The 18,265-nt window shown below is 57.1% G+C and overlaps 7 protein-coding genes across 7 annotated transcripts; 2 read left to right on the top strand and 5 right to left on the bottom strand.

Annotated features, from left to right (window-relative positions):
* Positions 1-70: 70 nt before the first annotated feature.
* KVR01_008482 (pyruvate dehydrogenase (acetyl-transferring) subunit E1 alpha) lies at positions 71-2,091 on the bottom strand. The gene is made up of 4 exons (XM_044781525.1): positions 1,870-2,091; positions 1,620-1,753; positions 1,073-1,527; positions 71-1,017 (listed from the first exon to the last, which is right to left on the bottom strand). Exons 1-4 carry the CDS (start codon positions 2,005-2,007, stop codon positions 509-511), a joined length of 1,236 nt encoding a protein of 411 aa, XP_044642249.1. The 5' UTR covers positions 2,008-2,091; the 3' UTR covers positions 71-508.
* Positions 2,092-2,278: 187 nt separating this feature from the next.
* KVR01_008804 (uncharacterized protein) lies at positions 2,279-6,307 on the bottom strand. Its single transcript, XM_044792249.1, has 5 exons — positions 4,653-6,307; positions 3,977-4,590; positions 3,554-3,916; positions 3,149-3,497; positions 2,279-3,090 (listed from the first exon to the last, which is right to left on the bottom strand). Exons 1-5 carry the CDS (start codon positions 5,103-5,105, stop codon positions 2,863-2,865), a joined length of 2,007 nt encoding a protein of 668 aa, XP_044642571.1. The 5' UTR covers positions 5,106-6,307; the 3' UTR covers positions 2,279-2,862.
* A 3,531-nt stretch (positions 6,308-9,838) lies between these two features.
* On the bottom strand, positions 9,839-11,138 carry KVR01_008382 (uncharacterized protein; the record flags this gene model as incomplete). The annotated part of the gene is made up of 3 exons (XM_044788077.1): positions 9,839-10,025; positions 10,082-11,037; positions 11,106-11,138. The coding sequence occupies 3 exons, from the start codon at positions 11,136-11,138 to the stop codon at positions 9,839-9,841; spliced, it is 1,176 nt and encodes a 391-aa protein (XP_044642149.1).
* A 702-nt stretch (positions 11,139-11,840) lies between these two features.
* KVR01_008744 (histone acetyltransferase catalytic subunit HAT1) lies at positions 11,841-13,424 on the top strand (the record flags this gene model as incomplete). The annotated part of the gene is made up of 3 exons (XM_044792534.1): positions 11,841-11,859; positions 11,946-12,224; positions 12,283-13,424. 3 exons carry the CDS (start codon positions 11,841-11,843, stop codon positions 13,422-13,424), a joined length of 1,440 nt encoding a protein of 479 aa, XP_044642511.1.
* A 221-nt stretch (positions 13,425-13,645) lies between these two features.
* On the bottom strand, positions 13,646-15,603 carry KVR01_008843 (uncharacterized protein). Its single transcript, XM_044786916.1, has 2 exons — positions 14,794-15,603; positions 13,646-14,715 (listed from the first exon to the last, which is right to left on the bottom strand). Exons 1-2 carry the CDS (start codon positions 14,888-14,890, stop codon positions 13,769-13,771), a joined length of 1,044 nt encoding a protein of 347 aa, XP_044642610.1. The 5' UTR covers positions 14,891-15,603; the 3' UTR covers positions 13,646-13,768.
* A 353-nt stretch (positions 15,604-15,956) lies between these two features.
* Positions 15,957-16,904, top strand: KVR01_008458 (uncharacterized protein; the record flags this gene model as incomplete). Its single annotated transcript, XM_044794848.1, has 3 exons — positions 15,957-16,112; positions 16,172-16,348; positions 16,437-16,904. 3 exons carry the CDS (start codon positions 15,957-15,959, stop codon positions 16,902-16,904), a joined length of 801 nt encoding a protein of 266 aa, XP_044642225.1.
* A 692-nt stretch (positions 16,905-17,596) lies between these two features.
* On the bottom strand, positions 17,597-18,230 carry KVR01_008710 (mitochondrial nucleoid protein MNP1; the record flags this gene model as incomplete). The annotated part of the gene is made up of 2 exons (XM_044790875.1): positions 17,597-17,926; positions 18,009-18,230. 2 exons carry the CDS (start codon positions 18,228-18,230, stop codon positions 17,597-17,599), a joined length of 552 nt encoding a protein of 183 aa, XP_044642477.1.
* Positions 18,231-18,265: the final 35 nt, after the last annotated feature.

An 18,265-nucleotide genomic window follows, 5' to 3' on the forward strand; every position in this document is an offset into this window, starting at 1 on the left:
GTCTTTTTGTCTCCGTCTCATCAAACCAAACACTCTACTTCACGACGACGCTCATTTGACTTGATTGTCGTATGAAAGTACACTACATGTTCTAGACTCAATTACCTGGTCGAATTGTTCATGCTATTCCAATGGGTTCGCCCCAATCATCAGGATTTCAGGCAAGTAGTCCGCTACGGCGAACAGGAGATGTTGCATCTGATCGCCCTTAGGAGCATGTCAACGGCACGAAACGCATCCCACAAGTCATTGACACCGGTGTGCATGAGTATGTAAGGCGATTAAGACCAGTCTGTGACCTCCTTTAAAATTCTCTTAGGATTTTCAACCAAACTCATCAATAACGCAAGCTTTCCCAGGGTTCCTATCAAAGGCCACGCCGTGCTCTAAGTTGTTGTGTGGATATTGTACATGCGCGACCCCTACATAGGCTGGTGCACCGCCTTCAGTGATCATGATACTCTCAGAACCAGCCTCCCCCAACTTCCGCTCAGCCTATCTTCTAGGCTTAGTTGAAGTAGTAGTTCTCCTCCGGAACCCGACCCCTGATGAATGGGGGCTCGGAGCCCCTGACGTAGATGTCCTCGTACAGGATCTGAGGGGTAGCCTCTGGGACGGGCATAGCCTCGGCGATAGCGACCTCCTCGTTGACGTGGTTGCGGGCGTCCTTGTCGATGGACTTGAGCTCGTCCTCGGAGGCGACGTTCCACTCGAGGATGTGCTTCTTCAGGCCGGAGATGGGGTCGTTGGTGCTGCGCATGCGCTGGATCTCCTCACGGGTTCGGTAGGTGGTGCCGGGGTCGGACATGGAGTGACCTCCGTATCGGTAGGTGACGTACTCGAGGACCAGAGGGCCGTTGTCAGCGTCGGTCCACTGCTTGCCGTACTTGACGGCAGCCTTGACGGCAAGGACGTCCATGCCATTGACCTTAAGACCAGGGATGTACTGTCCACGCTTGTAGTAGTCCGTCAGAGCGGAGGAGCGAGCTGCCGCCGTACCCATACCGTACTTGTTGTCTGTCGAATCCTTGTTAGCGTTTGTTCGTCAACATTCTCTCCGAGACAGGCTTACTCTCGCAGCCGAACAGCGCCGGCAGGTTCCACAGCTTGGCCATGTTGAAAGCCTCAAACACCTGACCCTGGTTGCTGGCACCATCACCGTACAGGATGATGGAGGACTTCTTGCGACCAGTGTACTTGTGGGCAAAGGCGAGACCGGCACCAACAGGGACCTGGGCACCGACGATTCCGTTTCCACCGTAGAAGTTCTTGGCGAACATGTGCATGGAACCACCCTTTCCGTAAGCGATACCCTGGCGTCTGCCCAAGAGCTCACCAATGATGGATCGCACGGAGGCGCCTCGCATCAGGGCATAGCCGTGGCAACGGTACGCGGTGATGACATCGTCCTCCTTGGTGATAGCGTGCTCGATGCCGGTGGCCACGGCCTCTTGACCTGTCGACAAGTGGCAGAAACCTCGAATCTTCTTCTCCTTGTACAATCGGTCGGCGGCCATCTCCATCTGTCTGTAGGATCAAGTCCGTCAGTCCCTGCTACACGGCGCTTCTTGGTCCGGAGACGTTGCGTCGAATGTGTTTCTCGGGAAGGGGCGGCATACCGGGTGACAACCATGTCGTAGTACATCTGCTTCAGCTCCTTCTTCGTCACATCGATGGTGTATGGAGGTGGGTCCAGCTCGTATGTCTCGAAGCTCTCATCGCTGAGGTTTACTGAGAATGGCTCGTCGTCGGACTGATAAGGGATGCCTGTTAGCTTCAATTACCCGGGTTCCGATGTAAGGGAATCTCTCGCATCTGTCGAGGTGATCTGAATTATGCCGGCCGGGCCGGGCTTGTGGATTGACTTGCCTTGGGGACTGCGGTCTTGTCAACGCTGGCGGATGCAGCGTTGGTGGTGACGGACCGGCGAGCTGCGACGATGGGCATCGAAGGCCGGGCGGTGCGCAGAGGCACCGCTCGTGGTATCCTGGCAGCTCTGGAGAACATCTTGTCGACGACGATGGGCAGTCGGGACAGGTTTGGAGGGGGGAGGAAGGGAGTGGATGTGGTCGCGGGATGAGCTGTCGCGAGATGGGCCAAGTCCGAGAATTATTCTCTCTCAACATTGTCGGGAAACAGCTCACTCCTTTTGGGGTTAGCGCCTCCTGCGGACGCCGAAGATTGGGCCGTTGGTCAGAGCTCCTGTACCGGACCTCCAAACCCGCTAGCTTGGCGCTCAACGTTGGGGAGCTGAGAGTCCGGCAGGACTGCAGTCTAGGCACGGAGTACATAGAGTCAGCCCACTCATTCATTGCTTTAGTGATCTATCATCCTAGGCCGCATCTCACTTTGAGCATTTTCAAGGGGCCTTCTGAGCTAAGTGCTATTTGTTTTTCGTACAAAAGCTACTGCAAATGAACTCATCTATTCCTCCAGTGACTCCATGACAAAACTCAAACAATACCTCGCATCTCTGGTTGCCAACCGTTTCCATATTTCCCATTATGTTGAAACCAACCAAGGCAACGAACGCCCAGCCAGCCTCAAGTGTTAACGCCCCAGCCATGCGGATAAAAATCGACTATGAACACCCGGCGTTGCGCCAGGACTAGAAGCAATAAAAGTTTTGTAGCCAGAAAAATGCGATGTCTACCCCATATGCAAACAATGGTGTCAGCGGATAAGGTTCAGACCACCTGGCCATGCGATGTATGCCGTAATAAATGATGGTTCTAACGGTCTCTGCTCGGCCAGTATAAGGCATCAGAATGCGTGCCACCCAACGACAGAGGGAAATGCATTCGGCTCGCTGATAAGGGTTGTATCAGCGTTGAAGAGTGGTCATCGGGTCCAAGGTCAGATTCAGTCGTGGAAGAAAGTGCCGCCTTGCCGGAGGGGGGCGGTTGAGGGGCCAGCGTCTCTCATGTCAATGTCTTCGACTCCACTGTCACGCGGACCCAGGCTGTGAAGGAGTGCGGACTGTGGCGGACGGTAGTCCAAAGGCAAGGCGCTCTTGGGCCGGTCCGGTTCCTCGAGCGACCTCACCGCGAACGGCCTATCATCTTCCGGTGGAGGAGAAAAGGACCAGACCTATTCGATATGAATTAGTGTGTACTCCAACCAGGGGTGCTCTGGGTTCTTCACTGACCTCCATGATGGTTCGATTGTTCCGGAGAGCCATGGCCACGCATTTCTCATCCTCGAAAGCCACGCGCCACACAGCCTCGCCTTGCGCAATCAGCTCGCGAACGAGGTGGCCCGTTTTCAGGTCCCAGACCTTAACACGGCCATCACTGCCACCGCTAACCACACGAGTATCGTCGAATTGCAAGCTTGTCACGCTGTTATCGTGCGCAGCCAGCCGGTGAATTGGGACGAACTTCGAGAGGGACCAGACTCTGACGGAGCCGTCAGAGCCGCCGGTGACAAGGGTATCTCCCCGCATCTGGAGCTGGCCCACCAGGGACGTGTGCCCTTGCAGGACTGCCTGGCACTCGCTGTATTCTCGTGTCAGTGTACATGTGACGAAGACGGTAAATTTGCATCGACTCACCCTGTGTTTGCGTTCCAGATCCGCACGCTCGTGTCCAGGCTGCCCGTTGCCACCCTTGCGCCGTCAAAGGCAATAGCATAAATCTGGCTGTAGTGGCCTTGAAGCGTGTGTAGACATCTGCCCTCCGATATGCTCCAGACCTTCGCGGTAGTATCGTAACTGCCTGAAACCACTATATCTCCCTTGATCTCCAAGCATCGAACACTAGCTTGATGACCTACAAGGACGTTGCGGCAGACGCCAGTCTCGATATTCCAGACGCGAAGGGTGGTATCTCTCGAGCCGGAAATTGCGGTTTTGGCGTCAGACATCTTAAGACAACGCACAGTGGACGTGTGACCCCTCAGGGTGTGCACGCAGTTTCTGAGGCAGTCAGCAGGCCGAATCGTCCAAAGTTTGCAGAGGCATGCATGCTATTCTTACCCAGTGCTCAAGTCCCAAACCCGGACATCTCGATCACAGCCACCGCTGACCAGGATGTCTTCCCATGGGACCATAGCCCAGACGCCCATCACATGGCCCTGCAGCACTCGCAGCGAATTGCCCTCAGTGTCGAAGACGTGGATCTTGGCATTATCCAGAGCCACGATGATGTATCGCGGCGTCAGGTGCAGGCTGGTCACGACGCCACCGTCCTGGGTGATAGCTCGTGTGGTAGCCTTGCCACCAGTCCGCCACGCCGCATCCACCAAGTACCTCTGCTTGAAATGCGACTTGTACGTCCTCAGCTTGGGACGGGAGCTCGTCTCAGAGCCGTCAAGGCTCCTGGAAGCCGACATGCCAGTCGCAGTTGGCAGGGCTCCAGGGAAACTGTGCATGTGATTTGAGAAGGGCGTGTCCAGCGTGACAAGAGGCTGTGCTCCAGGTCGAGATGCGTAGAGGGGTACCGTAGTGCCAACCTCGGAAAGACGGCGGCCGTAATCGTGTTTGACACAGAGATTCTTCCAAGTCATGTCATCGCTGAGTAGGTCTCGCCATCTCCTTGATACCTGAGAAGCTCTCGCTAGGACTTTGGGGTCGTCGATGAATGACAGGATCTGCATTGGGTCAGCTGACATCAGACGCAGAGAAATCGGGCAAAGCAGCGATCGGAACCTACCCTAAGACATAACTCATCAGGAAGACTGGTAAAAGGATCCTTCTTGAGCAATGGGCTGACGAATTGGTGGACAAATGACAGCTGCTGGCTTGTACACAAGTTCAACAGGTCCGCCAAGATGCGTGTTCGTTGAGGGCCGCTGCAGGTCTGAAAGTGTTGTCGACACTGGGCCAGGAAGATATCCTCATCGTCCGCGGCGTCACTCCAGTCGGGTTGAGCGTTGGTCGGGCCGGGCGATGCCGCAGGTGTAGGGGGCGGCGGCGGCGATCCGGTCAGGGTCTGGTCGAAGTCGGCGGCAGGCGTGCTCATGCTGGGAGTCGGTGGTCCCCTGGGCGGTCTAGGCTGGGGGATCTTGATTGTGTGGTTTCCGTTACCCATGACGACATCCTCACTCGAGTACAGACTCGCCCTTCTGTCCGAAAAGCTGAGCGGGCGGTGGCCATAGCCATCCATTGTGACAAGAGTCCCTGAACGCAATAATATTGTCGGGACCCTATCTCTAGGACTCGGCGGCCGAGGAACAATCAGAGAAGCGCGGGACGAGGAGTGGCCTCGTCGTTGTCAGGTGCAGACCACGGTCTCGGGACTCGAGATTCAGACAGGCGGGACGGGGTCGAAGTTGACTCGGGTCTCGATCGGAATGGCGGGTCCTTGGAGGCGGTTGGAACGTACAGTTGGAAAAGGGACGGGAATTGGGAGGCCAGGACGCTTTAATGATGTGGAACAAGGGGAATGGCGGCAGCGCTAGCCAGGATGATGGGCGGTGCTGCTCCGTCGCAAGTGGAACCAGCAAGCGACAGTGCAGGCAGGCCCGGCGTGTGCTGTCGATTTGGAGCCGCAAAGAATGACGGCAGAAGAGGGTCTGAGTGCGCAAAGATACTTTTGACACGGGAGCCGAAACCCAGGCGGGAGGCTGGAGTAGGAGGCAGAAAGATGGTGCTGACGCTTTGAACCCGGGGGGCGGAGGAGGGAGAGCGAGTCCAAATCAAGGGGTGGGTGGGTTTGAGCGGGCGGCTGCTGGTGCGGAGGAGAGGTGAGGAGGCGCGAGGCTTAAAGCGTGAGGGCCAGGCCGGCGGCGAGGCAGAGTTGTCGGAAGCGCTGCGGAGTAATAAGTAATGTGTCGGAGGGGAACGAGTCGTACACAGCACATCAGACGTGCAGAACCACACCAGGAGGCGAGGGCTCTGCAGGAGAGAAAAGACTGGATGACCGCGGTGTGGCGACGTATGAATGGAAGGGACCGAGTCAATACCGGGATGCAGGTGGTATCTGATGGCCGAGTGAGGAGTGAGGCGTGAAGGTGAGTAGTAGTGAGGGTGAGGGTGAGGGTGAGGGTGAGACGGAAGTTCTCTGGTGGGAGAGAAAGGTGTTGATGTGGCCCAGGTTCCTCGCCCTGTTGTTGTTCAAAACTGCTGCTGTCATGAGGTTGCGCAGATTGAAGGGGACGGCGAAGATGTCAAGGCGATGGATGGCCCTGGACCTAGACCTGGACCTGGACCTGGACCTGGGAGACTGGGACTTGCAGGAACTGAGAAGAGAGCGAGAGAGATGTAGTGGTGGGTCCCTTCCGGCGACTCCTCGTTTCCTGTTTCCAAGGAAGGCTGGCTGTAGGGGTACCTGGGATAAGTACCCTACACAGACTTGGACTACTACTGCTGCTACTGCTGCTGCTACTACTACCACACAGCACAGTAACAATGTGCCGTGTTTGGCTGCCAGCGCCAGGTGCAGGCAGGACTGAGAAGAGCGAGGAAGGAGCCAGCGGCCACGGCCAAGCCCTTGTTCCTCCAGGACCCGAGCTCAGGCGCGTTCCAAATTTACACCACAGTACTTGTGCCGGCCAGCAGTTGGCTGACGGTACGGCTGCACTCGACAGGACTCGGCACCACCCGAGCACAACGTCAGGCTTTCTTGGGTATGGATACCACAGGGCGAGGCGAAACGTGGGCCTTATTCAAACGGGCAAGACCTCAGATGGCGTGGGACGTTGAGTAAGGTAAGTTGACAGACAACTGGGCCGCAAGGGCACGTTGAACAAGTGAGGTGACGAGGTTGACTGGCGGCCGTTCTCAATGTCTACCCAGGTACCTAGGTATGTAGTACGTACACTACTAGCCCGCTGCTCGTTGGCCCATCGTCAGTCAATCCAGTCATTTCTAACCCCGGTGTCCACCCTGCCACGATGACGCTGCTCCATCTCGAGGTGCCCATCCGATGCAACTTTCAAGGTTGTTCTTCCACGGCCCTCCCGCTTCTGGTTTCTGGTCCCCAAGGCTTAGGGTTATGTCAACATTGCCAGGACGGCAGCACCTGGGCACTGACGAGACCACCTCCCGTTTCCAGCCCAAATGCCGTACTTCTAGACTTAATCGAGGCAAGAGCGATGGGAGATGGAGTGCGGTACCAAACCTTGGCCTGCTGGGCAGGCTGGCAGGCTGACAGGGCAGGCTGGGGGCGCTTCTCCGTTCTCGATGCCACCCACAAGCACTTCTGGTTCCCGGGCACCACATCAGCACACCAACATCACCCGCCTCTGTTTCCACTGCTGATCTGCATCCCGCCAGCCCGCCAGCCCGCGTGCAGGGAAGCAAAATTGACTCTGGCAGTCTGGATGCACGCGGTTGTCATCAGCCCACGGACCCTCCCAACTGCCCAGGTGCCTCTTAGCCCGTGGCGGTCAGGGGCAACTTCAAACGGGCCCTGCCCGCCTGCCCGCCTGCCCGCCTGCCCTGACGGTGTGAGCCAGTTTTCTGCAAGGCCGCCTCACCCTGTCAACCTGTGCATTCACAGGCAGACCCATCAGATTTGCGAGACCGATGGATGGCTCCAGGATCATCATTTGCTGATCCACCTGCACCTCTGCACCTCTGCACCGGGGAATTTGTCCATGCACGCACAGCACATGGCGCCCATCTCAGACCTCAGCTGCTCATCTGCTCAGCTGCCAACATCGCCGTTTTAACTGGTGCCACGGCTGCTGGTGGTCCAACCTCTCGGGCCAGCAGTAGCTCTGGTGAACGTCTGACATGGCATGAACCGTTGGCCAGGGCCAGTCGAACACGTCCGCGAACCCTCGCACACCTACATGCTCCCTACATTATATGCCGTCGCCGACTTTGCTTTACACTTGTCACCCTGGCTGCGAATCGAGGGCCACCTCACTCTACATGTAACGTCCCGAACTTCACGTCCGATGTTTCCTCGAGTAACCCCGCAGGATTTATGACATATTTTGCGCCTGGGCGGCACCATTAGAATTTTCAGACGTCGGATGAAATAACAACGCCCCCCTTTTCCTTTTCACTGTGTTTCCCGTGCCTCGACCAATACCCCCGAGGAGCCGTTGTTTGGGATAGTGTGGAAGAGACGGACGCACCCGGGCCACGCACATTTAGTCCTATCTTTGTCCGGTGGACGGGGACGTACAAGCTGAAGTGCCGGACCATCTGGGGCTACAGGGGTGTCGTCTCACTTATTAGACCTACATGCATGCAGTCAGCAACATGGCCGGATGGGGCCACGATACACGAGCCTGCCCAAGTGCGCCGAAGAACTCGTGTGCAGCAGTTCTATGGTCTACGCTCAGCCCAGCACTATATGATGCGCAATCCTGAGGCAACCAAAAATCTGGTCTCGATCAGATCACTGTCAATGCTTCCAACGCTCCGGACGAGGCAAAAGCTTGTTCAACCGCCTGAAAAGTTAGGCTATGCCGAGAATACCTGGGACGCAATGCATGAACTTCCATCGCATCTCGTCATTTTGAAATAATCGCCCTTGTCAGACGAGACGCTGCCAATGGTCGCCCCCACCCTTTATTAGCAGCGGGAAGGAATGGGCGCAGGGATGGCCAAGGGAGCGACGGAAGGCTGGCTGGCTGGCTTGCGGCAACAAGAGAAAAAAGAGTTCAGCCTCATTCAGCGCGACACACCCTGTGGACCCTCACACGCCTCTGTGCCGTGCAGCGGTCAGGTTATTGCATCAAACCTGCCGCAGCTGGCCAACCACCGCACATCTGAAGGAAAAATGCTCATCTCACCATAAGCAGCACGGACCAGGAACTATAGGCACAACATTTTCGCATGCGAGTACAAATGAGGGGGAATGACAACACAAAAGGAAAATACCGCCCAAGGGAGAAGGACAAGTCGTGAGCCATGCTACCCAAGGGAAACAGCCAAGACCTTGAGCGCCGACCAACACCAAACTGCTGCAAACCGTGGGGTCTCGAGAGGACCGACCCGAAACGAAGGGTACCTAGGGAATGGGCCGCGGCCTCGCCCGTCAGCACTTAGACACATGCGGCTGACGAATTTGCAGAGTCGACATCCGTTCAACCAGCACACGCACGCACCGGCCCAAAAGCAATTACCAAGCATTTGTTGGCCAAAATACGCACGTAGGCATCAACACAGCCGACAATTCCTACTATGTAGTACTCCGTAGATTTATCCTTACAAAGGTCGGGAAGCCAAGTCGCCTCTTGCGGCTCCAGAGGCTAGAGCTTGCAGGCGGTCAGGAGGACAAAACGAGTAAACTACAAACAGACCGACCGCCTCGGTCCGCGCACCGACGTTGCGTCGCCTCGTTGTGGCGTCGACGATCTTTTAACCCCTCTAGCTGAAACGGGAAAAGAAGAGAGAGTTAATTGCACGACTTGGTTTCTCTTCCTGTCCCTTCTCCACGGAGAAACCCCCCCACCTACCCCCCAACCCCCCTCCCCCAAATCTAGTCGAGAAAAAAAAAAGCCCAAGTCGCACGACTGCGGGATCGAAACATTGGACGCCTCCTTGGAATTGGCCGAGAAGTCTAGACTAGACGCGTGACTGCTGTTGAATAACACCGAAACGTGAGTGCGCAGACCACGTCTGTACGTACGACTCAGGTCGCCTACAATGATGTGGTCTGACGGCGTGTTGTCAATCCGGTCGTTGCGGTGGCTAGTCACTTGGAGGTGGGCGACCTTGTCACTCACTCTTTTGTTGGCCGTCGCCACCCTCACATATCACGGTCTTGTTGGTGTTGAAATGGTCAAGATACTGGACGGGTGCAGGATATTGCCCCCAGACTCCTTGTAATGCTATGCCATGCCCCGGTTCCATCCCATCACATTGTCTAGAACTCGAAAACAGATTCAATACGCCAGCTACACAGTACAGTTCAAACACCGATATTTGACCACTCCTTCAATGGTGGTGGCCGAACTGGGTCAGTAGGGGCAATAGCATCCCGCCGACGGTCGCCAATGTGTCCCGCATCTGTGGCCGGCTCGGCTTCCTCTGCGTGCTGCTGTCCGCATAACCGTTCATCGCTGAGTGGTGATCGTGCACTTGAGCCGAGGGATCTTCTTGCATCGCGTGCATAGCGACATACCTGCCAGAGGCTCATTAGTCGCGTCTTGAGAAGTGTTTCATCACGGGAAAACTTACAAGAAAGTGCCGGCAGAAAATAAAAGTAGCATGCCCGTCCACCACTGCCCGGCCGGGCCGTCCATGTTGCCGCCGCCGAGCAGCGACACCAGGATATATGTGCCCAGGGCGCCGACAGGCGCCGCCAGGCTGAAGGCGACGAGGTGGCCCCGGGCGGCCCGCTTCGACAGCCCCTGCTTGAGCAGGATGGACGTGAGGCCGAACGCCGCGGGCGCCTTGTGGATCATGATGGCGATGAAGATGATGAGGCCCAGCTTCATGTCGCTCGTCGTCGCCGACGCCCCCATCGCAATCCCGTCCGCCGCCGCGTGTATCACCAGGCCCGTCGTGGTCGCCAGGCTCTTGGACTGCCGGGGCGTCGGCACGAACGACCCCAGGAACCCCTCCGTCTCGTCCTCGGCGTCGCCGTTGACGCTCGCCGAGCCCAGGTTGTCCAGGCTGATGTGCCTCGTCGCCGGCGCCGAGCTCATCCCGTCCGTCGCGTGCTGCGGTATCCTGTCGATGAGGAACATGAGGATGAAGCCCAGCATCAGGGAGAGGCCGATGTAGAACGTAGGGAACTCCTCGTGCTCTGGGGGCGCGTCTTCTTTCGGCGGGGGTGCGGCCGGTTCGCCTTCTGGGGGAGGCGCATCGTCCCGCTGTTCCATGGCCCTGCGCAGCAGCGGCGCGAGCTCGAGCGGTGCGGCCTCCCTCACATCTAGAGCAGGTATGTCTCGTGGTATCGCGAGCTCGAGCACATGTCGTTGGCTGAGAATCGTCGACCGGGTGCCGTGCGGCGCAGCGGCGGGTTTGGTGGTGGACGCGACAGCCTCGACGCCCTCCGGTATTATGACTATGAGGGAGGTCCCAACAAGTATCCCGACTCCTATGCTTGATATCAGGCGTAGTTGTGACTGGCTTAGTGCCATCGAGAGTGGGAGTGCGCCGGCGAGGAAGGAGGCGAGTGCCATCACCACCTGGGCGAGGGCTAGCTATCAGCTGTCATGTTCCAAGGCACTGCACGTCAGGGGTTGCGCCGGCTCACACTCAGGACAAGGAGGAGGAATAGCCCGCCCATCTTTGCTTTCTGTGGCTATCCAATTGCACAACTCATCGGTGGGAGATTCGATTGAGGGTTCTCTCGGCGAGGATCATGGAAAGGCTGCCTTCCACCGGGGCAAAAGTTGTTGAGGTGGTTTCACACCGGTCGCCCCCAGTCTTTACCCGGTCCCCCTCTCTCTGGACTCGTGGCTCCCTTGCCTCAGAGTTGGTCGTTCCAGATGTCGAGTTTGGTCGGGCGAATTGAGCTCACTGACTGTATGGCGGACAGATACCAGCTCTCCGTATGAAGGTGACGATGATTATGTTTCTTAAATAAAAAAAAAGAAAACGGTGAGCATTCCTTGAAAGACGCGCAATATTACTGGGGCCTTCAATGCACTTGGAATGATCCCTCCAAGACACTTGCTTCGAAAACCAGGCGATCCAAGCTCCCCCTGTCGGGACCCCTGCCCGCCTCAGTTTAGCGCCTTACCTTTCGCCTGCGGCTGCTAGACTTGACGGCCAGGCCCCACCACTTTAAGCTGTGCGCGTCTCAACTCGGGCGCAAACGCGACCTCACATTTCCACGCGCACCTTGTAGCGGAGAAGGAGCTTTGAGTCTTCAAGAGATCTATCGGCCAATTTCAGCTCGCTTTCAGTCGCCTTTCGCCCAGAACTGAGACATCATTCATACGTTAACCTCGGTCTCTTATCCTCAATCACATCTTCTACCGACAAGATGGCAGAGGACGACGAGTGTGAGTCGCGTCGCGGTCCCATTGCACATTGCGCCGTGCCAGCGCTTCACGCCTACCCAAGCTCTCCGCTGACTTTCCAACTGCAGGGACCACCAAGGCGAACGACGTCTTCAACATCTCTCTCGTCACCAAGTCAGAACAAGGTCCCCCAAAGACCCTCGACAGCTTCCAGCCGAAATGGACCTACCCGATCTACGAGGAAGAGGAGATCTATGGATACAAGGGAGTGAAGATCAACCTTCGATTCAATGCATCCGACATGCGCCCGCATTTCTCGTACACAAAGGGCAAGGAGGTCCCACTAGGCTTGGCCGACAAGGAGCCAACTGAGATCAAGGAGTCAATCGAGCAGTTTCTGCCAAATGGTAAGCTAGCCGCTGTCCTGGGGGGCGGGGAGGTCATTGAGGTACTAATGATGAACAGTTGCCTTTGCGAAGAAGGCAGACTTTGAGGAATACGTCCAGAGCACACCAGATGACTGGAAACCACCAGGAACTCTCATCTCGTCAGTTGAGGGCAAACAAGAGACTTACGAGATCTGGAAGGGCAGCCTCGCCGACCCGGCCGTCTTGCAACTGGTGAAGAGGATCCAGATACTGGTGTCCTTGTTCATCGAGGGAGGAACGCCGATACACACCGAGAGCACCGACGAGTACGAGCAGGATCCTCTTGAGCGCTGGACAGTCTTTTTCTTGTACCAGAAGCGACCGATCCAGAGCCAGCCGGGCCGGTCCTCGTATGTGTTCGCCGGCTACTCGACCGTCTACCGACTCTACGCGTTGCAGCCACAAGACATCGCCACCGCACTGAGCACGGGCGAATTTGAGCTCCCAGCCCAGAATGCCTTCACAGACTTCCCTTGTCGGTCAAGGATATCTCAGTTCATCATCCTGCCGCCCTTCGCCAAGAAGGGCAACGGCATGCGGCTCTACAGGCAAATCTACAAGACACTGCTGGACGACCCCAAGACGTTCGAGATCACTGTTGAAGACCCCAACGAGGATTTCGACGTTGTCAGAGACATGGCCGATCTTTTGTTCCTCCGCGAACAGGCCGACTTCAAGCAGGCGGTCCAGATCAACACCAAAGTCGCTATTCCAAAGAAAGGAGCTATGCCAAAAGACATTGTTGATCAGAAGGCTCTTGAGGCGTTGCGAACCAAGTACAAGATCGCCACTCGACAATTCAACCGACTCGTCGAGCTGACCTGCTTCTTCAAGCTGCCAGACTCTGTCCGCCCGACTCTGGACATAGAGGCAGCTGGCTCCAAGAACAAGAAGTCAACAAGGGCAGAGGATCATGAGTACAGCCTGTGGAAGCTGCTGACCAAGTCTCGGATCTACACGCAGAACCGGGAGATCCTCAGCCAGCTGGAGCCAGACGAGCGCATAGCCAAGCTGGACGAGACCGTGTTCGCCGTCGAGCTCGAGTATGCCCTGTTGTTGGCTCGCTACAAGACGAGACAGGCGCTGCAGGCCGAGGAGCAGACGGGCGGAACGAAGAGAAAGTTGGACGAAACGGATGAGTCGCCGAGTGGCAAGAAGCCTAAGATGGAGAATGCCTAAGTGGCTGGCGCTGATGAGCCGGGGCGGGATTTTCCCATGAGATCAGCACATTCAATGATCTCAAGCCTCTTCCCTAGGCACAAGCTTGGGTAGTACTGTACAGATAGTGTGGCCTAGAACAGGGTGCAGATCGTCGTCCGCGACATTCTCACATGCCTTTGGTTCTCCAGGTTGGAGATTTCGCACTCCTTGGGATGGATGAGCCATGGAAATAATACCAATCATGATTTCAATACGCCCTGCCCGTTTTATACTCTATAAACCGCGCACGGGTCATTCTATTGTTCGACAGCAGTGACTTTATACGATGTGAATTTTGACCGACAACGCCCACGCTCAAATGCTCAATGCTCGTACCCATTCAACCTGGTGCCATTGACGCCCTGCGCCCCGTTGCCCAGCCTACTCGCAACAGTGGCAGCCTCCCTCACGGCCCTCGACACCGTGCCCCGGACACCACCTTCTTCCAGCACCAGAAGCCCGCCGATAGAACACCCACCGGGCGTGCCGACCTTGTCTCGCAGCAGGGCAGGGTGCTCCCCGTTGAGCACCAGCCCGGCGGCGCCCTTCATCGACTGGGCAGCCATGCGCTGGGCCTCCGCCCGCGGCAGGCCCATTGCCACGGCGCCATCGATAGCCGCCTCGAGCATCAGCGCGAAGAAGGCGGGGCCGGAGCCGCACAGGGCGGTGGAGGCGTCCATGTTGGCGGACGGGAGGTAGACGACCTCGCCGATGCGGCGGAAGATCCAGGTGACGAGCTGCATGGTGGCGGGCGGGATGGGGGCGTCCTCGTCGTTGGCGACGACGGTCATGGACTCGCGGATCTGGCTGGCGGCGTTGGGCAGGGCGCGGACGATGCGGCAGCGGCCGTCCTCGTCCGGGTCGCGGTCGGGCACGGCGCCGTGCAGGTGCTTCTCGATCTGCTCGACCGTGACCCCCGCGCAGATGCTGATGAGGAGCTTGCCGTGCAGGGCCTTGGCCATGCCGGGCTCCGTCAGGATGCCCTTGACCTTGGAGGGCTTGCAGGCCAGCAGCACCACCTCGGACTGCTGCGCGCTGGCCACGTTGTGGCCCCAGACCACCTTGACGGCGGCCGTGTGCTCCCAGAGCGCGGCCTTGACCTTCTTTGCCGTCTCTGGGCGGCTGACGCAGGCGATGAAGCGGCTCGGGAGGCGCTGGGGCAGCGGCTCTGATGGTGTTGAGTGGCCCGAGGGCGTCTGGAGGGGCTTGGGGGCCTCCAGCTCTACGAGGGAGTTGAGGACGCCTGACAGGATGGCAATTCCCATGTTTCCTGGTGAAGCGTGAGCATGATGAATGAGTGCAGCTTGAGACAGCCAGGCAGGTACTTAAGTAGGTACTGTAGACTTACCACAGCCGAGGACACAGAGAGTAAGATCATCGTGATGCCCAAGGGTCCTCACCGACGTGTACGAAGAGTTACGAGAAGCTAACGTGAGCAGGCTCATGATGGGCAATATTTGACAAGGCCACTTGACAGAGCGGAAGGGAAAGAGGGTTCTGATGTGTTGAGAAATGGTTACTGTGTACTTGTACTTGAATTGAGGGTCAAACCTGGCAGGCGACGATGGATGGATGGGTCCGGTCCGGCAACGAAGATCAAATGACTGACGAGTCGACGTGCCTAACTGACTCTGGCCGACCGAATGGCAACTGGGAATTATTTATCTGGACTGAAACTCGTATACCCTCGTCGGATCCGAGGCCCGGCGAACTCTCCTTTCCTGCTCTGCTGTAAACCCGGCCAGTGCTCATTACGACTTTCATTGCCATCCCCTTTTATGCGCTTCCTAAAGATATTAACTCGGGTGAACATGGCCTTTGGGCGACGCTGGAACTCCCGACTGCGGGACCTTGGGCGAGCTGGGCCAGGGGCCCGACGGGTGCGCCCAGTGCCCACACCGCCTGGCCCGAGGAGCCTGGGCCCCTGTGGAGCGCCCGAGAGGACAGGCGACGAGTGATCCGCGGCTGCTACGCCATTGCTGTGACGAAGTTTTAGAGGGACCATTCCGATAGATGGGGCAGCACGGAGGTTTAAAGCGTCCAATGTCGGGAAAGTCAAGATGCATGCTTTGTCTCAGACAGTCTTCAACACCCAAAAGAAGGTTTCGAACGGCAGTCTGCGGGCACGACATTATGTATTCCTATGCCAGATATTTTGTAGCATCCATGGATGTTATCCGGGTATAATGAAAAAAAGGTGGTCTGTGTGCTGAGGTAGATCCGACTTTTTGCCTTGCCAAATTTAACAGTACGGAGTAGTCTACCGGGCTGAGAGCCGCGCAGCTGCCGCCTGTCTTATTAGCGCTGCGACTGCCACTCTACTACACCGGTAGGTAGGGGCCACCGGTGCTCAAGCAGCTTCATTGCTCGAGCAAGTCCGTCGTGCCCACCAGCTACCTGCAATAACAAGCAGAGAGAGACGCACCCCGGGATCAAATGTCTTCCACCACAACAACATCAGAACCACGAACAATATCGCAAGCACTCCAGGAAGGAGGCTGAACTTTGAAGATGGCGGACCCATTTGAGGTTCGCATGAAATTCTCACATCAGTTGCAACATCTCAACGCTTCAGTCACATCAGCGCAGAAGGCCGCCCAGTATGCTCTTAGGCACAGGGACATGGACGAGGATCTGCACTCATGCATCTTGGAGCAGATAGAGCGTGTTTGTCTTTCCTGCCCCAGAATTGCGAGCAAGGCGCACATCACTGACACTCCACGCAGACTAACATGAACACTCGGGCCAATATCATGTACTTCATCGAGCACTTCCTCGAGGAGGCCCAGAAGGATGGCCATGTCGACTACATCCGCATGATACAGAGAGATATCATAAGGGTTGTCGACGCTGTCGCTCCAGACGACGGCTCTGGTGCAGCCAATGTTAAAGTCGTCAGAAGGGTATGCATTCCCTCACTGCCCTGCCAGCCATGCTCGCCGCAGACGATACGCCTTCCCCATGATTCCCCGTACTAAACAAGACCCCCAGGTCCTCCAAGGCCTCCAGTCCAAGGATTTCCTCCAGCCACAGACCGTCACAGAGATCAACGAGGTGCTCAAGGAGCGGGAGACCTCCAACATGGACGTCGTCATGTCCAGCCCTGTTAACAGCACGAACCCGGGACTAGGCGACATGCCGCCATCACAGACGATCCCGAAGCCGGGCAGCACCCCGCGCCCTCCCAGGCCCGACAAGAAGCAGATCGAGCAGCGCATCGAGGAGGACCGCGAGCGGCATAAGCGTCTGCGCGAGAGCATCTGGGCGGTCCCCACCGAGCCCGAGGACGCCGAGATGTTGAAGATGTGGGAGGAGACGAGCGACCTCGGCGAGGACGACTTGCTCATGGCCAAGGAGGAGGAAGAGGAGCGCCAGCGGTGCATCATGGACAGCTGTCCACATCGGAGGGAGGAGGCTGCCAGGGAGAGAAACGGGCAGACTAATGGCAGGCACTCGTGATGGCTTTTGTGCGTTGATTATGAGCGGGCATACTCGAAGGGCCATGGCTCAGCATTCGATATCCGCATCTGGATATCAACATATGCTGTGTTCACCTTCCTTTGGGCTCTTGCTCAAACGGTTTCAAACCGGCTATACATACGCCTTGTCATAGCGTGAGATATACGCTGTATTCTCTCTCGCGTTTTCCCTTGCGATAGTTCCAAATGTATCTCTTGGTGGTTTTATGGTGGTTTTACAATAGTCTGTACCTCGCGCATTCACCTGACAGCTGTACCAGTGTCCCTGATCTTCTTCAAGTCCCTGACAGCCCAGCCGCAGCAACTCGACCCCAAAGCTTTACGCTATCAGTCAGCCAGAGTGGAAACATCTCGCACTGCATATACTCATGCTTCCATTGCGGCTCCACGTAGGGAATTCGCAAGCAGCCTGGGGAATTTGGAGAGACCTGACCCAAGTGCCTTCCACCAGTCACCCCTGGCCTGCCAAATCCGACCTGGTAAAAGTAATTCCACCTCACACAGAGGAGACAGAAGAGGAATGCCATAATGAGTCCATCTAGCTGTCCATAGTGTTACACGTGCATTTTTACATGTGAATGTATGATCCAATATCCATAGTGGGCCGTGTTGGCCACATATATCCATCCAGCCTGCCTGCCTCGTGCTCTCTTCGTGCCCGTGCCAGCCCCTCTAGTCCATCTCGACGGTGGCGCCGAGCTCCTTCAGCGTCGCCACGATCTTCTCGGCCTCGTCCTTCGGTACGGAGTCCTTCATGAGCTTGGGCGCGCTCTCCACGAACTTCTTGGAGTCCACCAGACTCAGGCCCAGCAGGTTCTTGATCTCCTTGATGACCTTGGGCTTGGCGGCCGCCTCGAACTTGACCAGCTTCACGCTGAACAGGGTCTTCTCCTGGGCCGCGGGGGCCTCCTCCTCGGGTTCGGCGGCTGCTGCTGCTGGCGCGGCGGCGGCGGGCGCGGCGGCGAAGCCACCGACGGGCAGGTCTGGGATGTTGAGTCGCGACTGCAGAGGTTGGATGGTCAGGTCAGGTCCGTTCTTGCCCATGTGCGGTGGCGCTGTAATAGTCTGGTGGTGTCCCTCTTACCTTGAGGCTTGAGACCAGGTCTGCGGTCTCCAGGAGAGTCAATTGACTGATCTGGTCCACAATACCGGCGATCTTGGGGTTTGTGGGTGCGGCCGCGGCGTCGGTGGACTGGTAGCGCCGCGATATCCTCTGCTGGGCGAGGGCGCCGGTACTTCGGATGGTGGAGGTGGAGCGGAGCTGACGAGCGCAGCACTGAGCTGCGTACCTGCAGGAGAGAGACATGGCGGGCAGATTGTGGGTGGGAGAGAGCCTCTGGA

Source organism: Diaporthe batatas (assembly GCF_019321695.1).
Source record: "Diaporthe batatas strain CRI 302-4 chromosome Unknown Contig00010, whole genome shotgun sequence".
Classification (NCBI taxonomy): Eukaryota; Fungi; Ascomycota; class Sordariomycetes; order Diaporthales; family Diaporthaceae; genus Diaporthe; species Diaporthe batatas.

Coding starts and splice junctions, on each gene's coding strand:
- KVR01_008804 (XM_044792249.1), bottom strand. CDS start 5,105: ATGGATGGCTATGGCCACCGCCCGCTCAGCTTTTCGGACAGAAGGGCG. Junction 3,917..3,976: donor GTTTGGGACTTGAGCACTGG/GTAAGAATAGCA, acceptor TGACTGCCTCAG/AAACTGCGTGCACACCCTGA. Junction 3,091..3,148: donor ACAATCGAACCATCATGGAG/GTCAGTGAAGAA, acceptor CATATCGAATAG/GTCTGGTCCTTTTCTCCTCC.
- KVR01_008843 (XM_044786916.1), bottom strand. CDS start 14,890: ATGAGCCTGCTCACGTTAGCTTCTCGTAACTCTTCGTACACGTCGGTG. Junction 14,716..14,793: donor TCTCTGTGTCCTCGGCTGTG/GTAAGTCTACAG, acceptor ACGCTTCACCAG/GAAACATGGGAATTGCCATC.
- KVR01_008482 (XM_044781525.1), bottom strand. CDS start 2,007: ATGTTCTCCAGAGCTGCCAGGATACCACGAGCGGTGCCTCTGCGCACC. Junction 1,754..1,869: donor ACAAGACCGCAGTCCCCAAG/GCAAGTCAATCC, acceptor ATCCCTTATCAG/TCCGACGACGAGCCATTCTC. Junction 1,018..1,072: donor GGCGCTGTTCGGCTGCGAGA/GTAAGCCTGTCT, acceptor AGGATTCGACAG/ACAACAAGTACGGTATGGGT.